The 10,591-nt window shown below is 34.1% G+C and overlaps 1 protein-coding gene across 2 annotated transcripts in view; it reads right to left on the reverse strand.

The window, feature by feature from the left end:
- Window positions 1–462: 462 nt before the first annotated feature.
- Window positions 463–10,591, reverse strand: part of LOC109538855 — a 57,643-nt gene continuing 47,514 nt past the window's right edge. Inside the window, exons 5-7 of one of the 2 annotated variants that reach the window (XM_019906261.2) lie at window positions 5,980–6,178; window positions 3,427–3,501; window positions 2,304–2,452 (exon numbers count right to left, since the gene is read on the reverse strand). In XM_019906261.2, the coding sequence (XP_019761820.2) occupies window positions 3,472–3,501; window positions 5,980–6,178 (229 nt within the window). In that variant the 3' untranslated portion in view covers window positions 2,304–2,452; window positions 3,427–3,471. Of the gene's footprint in view, window positions 2,453–3,426; window positions 3,502–5,979; window positions 6,179–10,591 lie in introns of both variants that reach the window. The other variant, XM_019906259.2, reaches the window with a different exon arrangement.

A 10,591-nucleotide genomic window follows, 5' to 3' on the forward strand; every position in this document is an offset into this window, starting at 1 on the left:
TTTAAGCAGATTGCACCCAGTTTTATTGTGATACTGTTTGAAACATCGAGACATTGAAGAAGACATCAACTTATCTGGGAAGTCTCTTGGGCCACTGTCGGACCTTAATTTTTTTTCTATGGTTTTAATTAAAGAACCAAAACAGCTGACGAACATATAGGTGTTATTCAGTTCTTTTCTTTTCTCTCGTTATCTATCCTGGAACGTGTAGCGTTCTGTTTCAAACGGTTTTTGCATTTTTTGCATTTATCGGAAACTAGTCGCTGTTTTTTACCCAACTCGGTCCAATACACTTTTTTTAAAGTAACTAGTACTTATTTTCATAAACATGTTTAAGTTAGTGCGAGAAAAAATTGCACTTGTTCGAATATTCCTGCAAGTTTGTGCTGCTAATAAATATTGTAAGTAAAGTGTCGGATAGTTGAATCACCAAACCATCACTGCTTTAAATCAAACCAAAACTGAGTTCACAAGATTTTTTTAATGCGTTATAATAATAGCGTTTGGTATACAAATTAAATTTTATTTTTATATTACAATATAATACATAAATCTATCAACTTATACAAAAAGTGGATTTCTACAAATTGTTATTTTCTTAATGTTTTATATAAAAAATGGAAATTATTTTAGACGGTTCACGTGAAATATATATAACGTATCAATCTAGTACTACCAAAGCAATAAATAAATAAGTTTCCCATTCTATTTTAACTTAAGCAGTTAATAGTACCATAAAGTAGCTTAGATTAAACAAGTAATCGACATACTAGACTGATACATCAATAAATAAAAGAAAAACAATTATCAGTGCCGACAATCTAAAGAAGACACTTCTCTCTATACAAGTATAGTTGAAGCATATAAGCTGCATTTATACAATATCTACTATTTGACGAAAAAGGACAGTAACTTCTTCAAATGGTTATATCTAATTTAGTTTCAATGATTCTAACACTTTACCGAATTATAATAAAAATGTCTGTATTTAACTTCTAAGTTATTGCTATAGAGCTGCTATCAAAACGAAATGGGCAGCTACCACGCATTGTTCCTGGTTTGAAAAATAACCAGCACCCGACCTTCTAGAACAGTGTGTTGTTTTGTCTCTTAGAAATACTTTAACAAGTATTTTTAAATAAATAGGAAAATCCGTATACCATTGTCCTAAATATTGCTCACAATATTTAGGCAATTCATGACTTCATTTGTATAATTTATTCAATTTTCACCAGACAACGGCTTTACTTTTTAACCATGGAGTTGAAAAGTGAAACCGTTTAATCGGCATTTAATAGGCAATTGTTGTCGTTTTCCTATTTACTTTTGACTAGTTTGTCCACATTGACTAAACATGGTCCAGTACAAAATAGAAAACAAATCGACCATCTAAGAACTAAAACACTAAAGAACCACTACATTCTACTTAAATATATAATTTCATTATTGTAAAACATTAACATATATTTCGAGTGTTTGCTTAATCGCACTAAATGGAATTTAGTTTAGTGGGAGTGGTATTTTTGAGGCAAAACAGCACATTTGTGTTACAACCCTGAGCACGCTGCATCATTTGTTTAATGGTAGCTTTAGTATTCGCAACCGTAACTTTTTATTTAATTTTTGAATAGCCAATAAATAAACTATGAGTTATATTATTACTAAGATATTACTCTAAAAATAATTAATCACAAATTAGCACAATATCCACCATTTTGAAATTAAAGATAACCGTCCTTTTCAGATCCACGTTTCTGGAGGATTTCATCCACAGTTAACACTGGACCATCCTGATTTAATTTTCTCTCTCTCACAAACACACACACACACAGCGTGGTGCGCAAATTTGAAAATGTTTAGCGTTAGTGAATGGGTTTTGATTTGCACAAGCACTTAGAGCTTAAATGTATCTTACGTCTTAAGTTAGTTAGATGCGATCGATAAAGATGCTGCGTTAAAATTGTAGGAGAATTGCAGCCTAAAAATATAGCAATTATTGTGTCGATGCCATAAAAATAATATTCACAACGCTCCAAATTTGATTAACTGCATTCAAGAATTACTACTACTAGCAGTAGTCACATTACTATGTCTGAGATGTTTTGTTAGCTCTAGCTGTTTAACAGTACAGAACGTTTACAGCCCCTTTAACTAGCAAATACTGATTTTCAACCCTTTGCAAAGTCCACTCATTTTCAAGCTTAGGCACCATAATTCGTTCCCGGAAAATTAGGGAAAGTCTATAACCGAACCAGACAGCGTTCTTTTAGGATATCACACAGCAATGACAACCCTTCTTTTTCTTTATCGTTATGTGTTCCACTTGGACACCATCTGCTTCCGCTTTTATCGTACTTCTCTGCACATCCACTTGACCAGGAGCCACAGCTTTGTCGGTTGTTCCGTTAGTCTTCGACTGACTGGGTGGAGCGGTGGTTAGAGCTGAAGTTATCTGACAAAAAAAAAACGTATTTCAAGTTGGTTTACAAAATTTCAAATTAGATTTGTTTCTCCCAATATAGAGTTGCCACCTCTTGCAGGTTGCCCGGACTTCAGTCCTCAAGAGACTCTACGCAGTCTGGAGACGTACGGATCATTTGGCAATTATTCCAAGTAAAGCTGCTCAAACTTTATGAGATCAGAGCAAACGGATTAATGGCCTGGATATGCAATTCCTTCCGCTAAATCGGGTAAATATTTAACTTGCTTTCAATGTTATTGCAAGAACAATACCAGTTGAGTTTCGCTGCATAAGTGTTTCGCTTGCATGTGTAGTGTATCATCAAGCTTTATTTTATCAAAAAAAATATATCAAAAACTTTAAAAGTGTTCTCTTAGCAAAGCTGGACATTTCTTTGTTATGGCAGATAGCGCATTTAAACTAGTTCCAATAATTTGGACACATGGACGATAAAAGCACAATTATTAGAAGAAAATTGCAAAATACATCCCAATAATCCCAGAGTTCGAGAACAGTGTTTGGCTCTTTTGCTCTGGATAAGTACTGAATTTTCTCGATTCAAAACTACATAAAAATGTTATCGCCAAAAAGTTGATTTTTTGAGATCACCCTGTACCTAAACAAAGGATACCGGCAAAAGCTTTAAAAATATTTTCGAGATCTGAGCTCTATTTTTACAGATTTGGTGTTAAAATGCAAAAAAAACCTAGTTTTGTTCAGCTGGGGGCAAAACGTCGGAGATAGTTAATTTTTGCAAAATGACTGTTTGTTTTGTAAAAAATATCAGTTTTATACGATTATTGTAATCAATTTTATTCACTTCATCGCCCGGGAAACTGTGAATAAAAAGTGGCAACTCTATCAGGAAACCATATTTTAAAATTAATGCAACCAGCAGTTGAATCTAAAAACCCATAGTTGATTGAAACCAATCTATGCATTCTATGTATTTTATTTTCACTGACTTGTAAATGAAGGCATTTGTCTTCATCAATAACTAATTGGTGTGGTTAATGTTTCCAAAATGTGTTCCTCCAAAGCTACGAAAAACACAAAACAAATACATTTTAGTCGATTGCGTCAACGAACTCTTCCATCTTGCATTGACGCGAAATCCGGAACGGAAAAATTCGTCTTTTATAATGCATGAAGGGCAATTTGAAATTGCATTCACTGCAGTCTTCCCGGAAAAAAATTCTAACTTCTCAACTAAATCCAGTAAAAACTCAAAATCTCTAAAATCGGTAGAAAACACTTTAGGGCAAACACTCTCAAAATTGAATTAAAATCAGACCAAATCCTGATTTTTGCCAGCTTTGCGAATTTTGGTGTAAACATGGACGGTATTGCGCTACTGCAGCCGCTCATATAAAAATTCTAACTTCTTAAATAAATCCAGTAAAAACTGGAAAACTTTAAATTCGATAGAAAACACTCGAGTCTAAACACTCCGAAAATTGCATTAAAATCATACTAAATCCTGATTTTTGCTAGCTTTGTGAATTTTGATCTGAACATAGACGGTTTAATGTCGCTGCAGTCTGTCAGATAAAAAAATTCTAACTGCTTTACTAAATCCGACAAGAACTCAAAAACTCTAAATTCGATAGAAAACACTCGAGTCTAAACACTCCGAACATTGCATTAAAATCACACTAAATCCTGATTTTTGCTAGCTTTCTGAATTTTGGTCTGAGCATGGACGGTTATGCGTTACTGTAGCCTTTCAGATAAAAATGCTAACTTCTTAACTAAATCTAGTAAAAACTGGAAAACTTTAAATTCGATAGAAAACACTCGAGTTTAAACAACCCGAAAATTGCATTAAAATCACACTCAATCCTGATTTTTGGGACCTTCGCGAATTTTGATCTGAACATAGACGGTTTAATGTCGCTGCAGTCTGTCAGATAAAAAAATTCTAACTGCTTTACTAAATCGAACAAGAACTCAAAAACTTTAAATTCGATAGAAAACACTCGAGTCCAAACACTCCGAAAATTGCATTAAAATCAAACTAAATCCTGATTTTTGCTAGCTTTGTGAATTTTGGTCGGAGCATGGACGGTTATGCGCTACTGTAGCCTTTCAGATAAAAAATGCTAACTTCTTAACTAAATCTAGTAAAAACTGGAAAACTTTAAATTCGATAGAAAACACTCGAGTTTAAACACTCCGAAAATTGCATTAAAATCACACTCAATCCTGATTTTTGGGACCTTCGCGAATTTTGATCTGAACACAGACGGTTTAATGCCGCTGCAGTCTGTCAGATAAAAAAAATTCTAACTGCTTTACTAAATCTAACAAGAACTCAAAAACTTTAAATTCGATAGAAAACACTCGTGTCTAAACACTCCGAAAATTGCATTAAAATCACACTAAATCCTGATTTTTGGGACCTTTGCGAATTTTGATCTGAACATAGACAGTTTAATGTCGCTGCAGTCTGTCAGATAAAAAATTCTAACTGCTTTACTAAATCCATCAAAAACTCAAAAACTCTAAATTCGATAGAAAACACTCGAGTCTAAACACTCCGAAAATTGCATAAAAATCACACTAAATCCTGATTTTTGGGACCTTCGCGAATTTTAATCTGAGCATAGACGGTTTAATGTCGCTGCAGTCTGTCAGATAAAAAATTCTAACTGCTTTACTAAATCCAACAAGAACTCAAAAACTCTAAATTCGATAGAAAACACTCGAGTCCAAACACTCTCAAAATTGAATTAAAATCACAGTAAATCCTGATTTTTGCGTCTTTTGTAAACTTTCGTCTGAACATGGACGATTTTACGCTACTGCAGTCTTTCAGATACAAAATTCTAACTTCTTTACTAAATCCAGTAAGAACTCAAAAACTCCAAATTCGATAGAAAACACTTGAGTTTAAACACACTGAAAATTGCATTAAAATCAAACTAAATCCTGATTTTTGAGTCCTTTCTAAACTTTCGTCTGAACGTGGACGATTTAACGCTACTGCAGTCTTTCAGATAAAAAATTCTAACTTCTTTACTAAATCCAGTAAGAACTCAAAAACTCCAAATTCGATAGAAAACACTTGAGTTTAAACACACTGAAAATTAAATGAAAATCACACTAAATCCTGATTTGTAAACTGCAGCCTTTCAGATCAAAAAAATTCCAACTAGTAACAGTTAATACTACTCTTTAGCGGTAAGTGATGCGTCAATTGCGAAACATTCAAGACCCCACGAGGACTTCGAACTTTTGCAGTCCATTACGAAGCCGGAAAAACGAGTACCAAAAATTTTTTTACAGGCAAACAATGACACTGTAATAAGACCAAAATATTATACTTAAGGTTGGAGCACCATTAATTACTTCCACCGGACAATGAAAAACATATATTAATAGCACGCATCATTGTGTTCATACTGCTAAATACAAGGCTTTCTTGGTTCTGAATGGTTGAATTAGAATCATCCAGATTTTATAGCTTCACGGTAAGAAGCTATAGAATATAGCTTGTTTCATAAGCTAATATCTACCTTTTTTGGACTAACTCCATCCAAACCGTCCACAGTATGATTGAGATCCAGAGAATCGTCGCCTGATGGTAGTGGAGGCGCTTGACTGCCTGGTGTAGGAGTGATTGGCTTTCCACCTTTGATTAATTCTACTATTTGGTCGGCTTCCCTTGAAAGGTCACCACCTGGTCGGAATGGATTGTCCCAGCCACTTTCCGTACTGCAAGCAAAAACTCCAATTCAAAAAAAATCATTTTCTATTCAGCATTCTCGCTTAAAACATGAATGAGGGAAAACACTATTTATACGATATTGATTGTCTTTGTGTACCTAAGGCTAGTTATGGGCATCGAAATTCATATCAAACTTGAATGTTCGTTTTCATTAGAAGGCGAAGGCCAATTTAATGTGTGCTTCTACTTGTAATTTTCATTTGCATTTTCCAAACTTTTTCATATTGCGTCTTACAGCTTTACTGTCTTAAAGCCTCAATGGAAGCCAACATGCATTTGCTCATCTACTCAACTTTCCAAGTGGTAAATTGGAAAGTTGCCCCGGCCCGTTGGCGCAAATCACATAGACACTTAATAAAATAATATAATATAAATAAAATTGGCTGTTGCTTCACAAGCTCGAATTTCCTGTTTTGCTGCATGGAATTCGCGATGATCGAGGCATTTGATACGAGAGCAAAACCTTGCCATCTCTAGAACTGAAAATATTGGACGGCAAGTCTGAAATTAGACTTGCCGGAATAAAGACGGCATTAAAAGCATTTAAGCGTTCAGTTAACATACCATGAAACCAATACGTTGGTGTAAGAATGAGAAAAATGTTTGAGCAACCGCAGCTGGAAATAAAAGTCGAGCGAAAATAGATCCGGCTTGCAGAGTAATTTCGAATCTGGGTCAAAACTTGAGTGCCTCAAAATTGTTAATAGCAGTCAGTAGAACTCATTTTACGTACGTATATTTTAAATGTGAATTCCCATTACCTGTCGTCCTCCTTAGGCACTTTTACAACATAATACAGCACACCTCCATGCGAAGGATTATTAGCGAGTACTTCCGGAGCGGCCATCGCAATCGCAACTTCTTACACTTTTCAAAAATTCATTATAACACTAACCACAAAACAAGTTCCTTCGTTCTCATATCACAATAAACTTTCACTTCAAACCGAATTCGCCACTGCAAACCAAATCAAAATAAAACTTTCATGTAACTAATAGAAATTAGTTAATACCAAGTATAACAAGAACTCTCCTGCAAGATGTTACTGAATCCTATGGTTCAGCTAATCGCTCTAATTGCGCAATTAAAATTTTTATGAATCGTGTAATTATTCCTAGTAAGATGCTCGTTAACGATACATTTAATGACGGCAATTTGTTGTTATAGATTAATTCTTTTTAAATTAAAATTGCCCATTGTTCTAAGCAAAATAGCCGTCAATAAGTCGGGTACAGTTAAGTAAACAATGTCTCCAATGTTCAAAAGATGCCACAAAACCGTTCAGATATGCAAAGAAAAATCGTAATTAGACAACGATTTTAACAAATGTGTCTTGTATATACATATTTTATATATCTTATATTTTTAGCTCCACATTTAAATTGACTCTCTTTTTGTTTTCGCAGTTCAGTAGTTCCGCAGGATGCGCTGTTTATCGCGTTAACAATATCTTCAGCAAAAGATTCTCGGGTTCCAATTTCTTCCTGCGAAGTCTGATCTTCCGGTTGCCTGCATCTAACTTTTTCCCAAACAATCACGATCAGAGGCTATATATACTATATATAATATTGAGCCCAAAAATAAAAAGTCAGATTTCGCTGTACTTGTTATTTCATCCAAGTGAAACTTGCAGAATTTCTTCGTTCAATCTTCTTTTTACTCCTAGAAGTTTCAAGGTTTTACTCTTTAAGGCTTAGGGTTTGCAACGATTTTAAGCATGTAGAAAGTGCATTGAAGACATTTTTGCAGCTTTCGCTTCCTTTCTACACTGGAAGATGTTCAAGTCACAACAAGTCTCAAACATGTCCAAAATAAAATTGTTCTTGTTGAAAATGTGAATTATTGTAGTTATTGATGTTGAAGACTTTGCAAACAATCGGCAAATTATAAATATTATTTGCACAATTAAATCGTTATTAGCGTTAACCTGCCGGTTGATGACAGACTAAATAATTTCATGCTTGGCTTACATCTTTGTTTCCCAAGAAAAAATAAATAATTCTTTAATTGATATCGTTCCGAAGCGTTTTAAAGTTAATCCTGAAACAGAGCGTTAAAATAATCGGTTATATGAACACCTTGGTTGCCTTTTTATTTGATGATTTTGAGATTTTTATATTCTTTTTTATTTTTACAACTGTTAGGTAAGTTTTGCAACAATGCAACAACTTGCATTACCTTCACAAGTAAAAGTGACGCGCCAGACCATCAAAATCATTCAGCACATAATTTCTTCAACAATAAAAATCATGCCTCGATGGACGCAGTTTAAAATCGTAAATATATGAATCATAAACTTGCGATTACATTTCCAGCATTAACATTAAATTCTACTTAAGGTAAARTAGATTATCTGCATGTTCTCTTACAGACATAAAAGTCGGCTGGTTTTCCAAATTCCCAAATGAACACAAAGTGGATGATTTTAAATAAAAGAACAATGAAATCTAAAGCAATTTGGTTCAACATACAAGATAAAGGCGATGTTCAAATATATTYATTATGCTTAGATTGACAACATCTGCTTTGGCCTCGGCGTTGAGGGTGATTTCTGCAAATGCAGACGAAACGGATGACCAAAATGTTAATACTAGTGGGTTTTTCGTGTTTTTTAGGCCGTCGTAAAATGGAATTTCTTACTGGCGTGTTGGATGGTGGATCAGAACAGTGTAGGCGTTCAAAAAAACCATTTCTGAAGATGCAAGCCACTCGTGCTTGCGAAACGTCACGAAGAAATTCCATTTTACGACGGCCTAAAAAGCCGAAAACCCACTAGTTTATCTTTTTGGATAATATGTTAATGTTGCATTAATGAGGCAAATGTGTCAGTTTTACCTTCTTTGCTCATAATTAATTTATTTCTTTAAAATCACTTTTTAAATATATAAATGCGTCAATTATTAATATCACGTCACGTGCAATCACACGTATATAAAAAAAATGCCGAAAATAGGCTACTTTCACGTCACCTGTTAATCACATGGATAAAAACTTTCATGGCACTCGATGGCTCGATCCCAATTTAATGCATCGAGTGCCATTAAAATTATAATTCACTCCAAAACACTAATATGCAGTCTGTTTGAAAATTCTGAAGCATCATTAATTATGTAAATGAGATACTTAAACTATTTTGCTAGTTATTTTTCAGTGTTAATTAATGTTGAAGTTTTCTGGCATAAAACTGGAAGAATTGTCGAATTGGGAATCAGAATTGGTCAGTTTTACGACCTGAAAACCTAAACGTGTTGATCTGTTTGGGATGTGAAAAATCATTCGAGTTGGGGACGATTCGGATGTGAAAAGAACCATCAAACTTTACTGAAATTGTGTGCACAAAATCTGTCATCCACAAGCAATTTTGAACAAAGAAGAATAAGAATGCATTTTAGATGCTTCGAGAACATTCGAGCTGCTGAAAAAATTGACGTTGAAGCATCCAAAGTTTATTCACTGCTATTTTAAGTAAACTTTCCAGTCCATGTAAGATTGATTGTACTCAGGCCGTCACAACTTATTACTATCTAGACTTAACTGAAAAACAAACAACTGTTCCCTAATTATTTTATCGATTAGAACCACAATAAAAACACGTTGACTCGAAAAGGAAGTGATACAGAACTTCCAGTTTTATTAGAATTGTTTATGTAACTTTTGCCCGTACATCGGGGCAGCGCAAAAATCTATGTCAAATACGCAAAGGAAACTTAATCAATCAATCAATCCGAGCTTCGCAACGTGATTAGTGACCACAGTAGTGAAATAACAACTTATATAATATAAAGTCCAGTAGTAAATGCGTAAATGTCGCACTAATAAACCATATATGGTAACTTGAAAGCCAATTGAAGATGTATGTGAACCTGCTGTGATGAAACACACTTTCACTTATTCCTCCAATGTTTGAAACTATTTAGTTACTACAGAAAACAATTTTATTGACGACTAAACTTGTGCCTTCTTTGCACTAAATATTACAATCCTGTATTCTGCGCGTTTATTGCGCATTACAGTAACATTTATGTAAACAAGAATGTAAAATGATGGCATAATGGATGGACCGCGTGATTACAAAACAGTACGCATACATAAATACAAGATTCCACACAGATAATTGCCGCAAAGCTTTTATCTGGCCAAACAATAAAAAATGTAGATAAGTTCTATATTGTTGAGGCGGATTCATTTTTTACAAACTTCTTTTTGGGTATTTCGCCTCAAAAATTTTTGTCTTTAAAAAAAGACAGAATTTCCTCACGTCTTTTATTACAGATTGATAAATAGTGCTCCTATTTCGCAATAATAATAGTTCTTGATTACTTTTTGATAAATAATTCGTTCTTATTGCGAAATAGGAGCACTATTTATCAATCTGTAATAAAAGACGTGAGGAAATTCTG

Source organism: Dendroctonus ponderosae, unplaced genomic scaffold (genome assembly GCF_020466585.1).
Source record: "Dendroctonus ponderosae isolate FM_Combo_2020 unplaced genomic scaffold, Dpon_F_20191213v2 Dpon_F_20191213_9, whole genome shotgun sequence".
Lineage (NCBI taxonomy): Eukaryota > Metazoa > Arthropoda > Insecta > Coleoptera > Curculionidae > Dendroctonus > Dendroctonus ponderosae.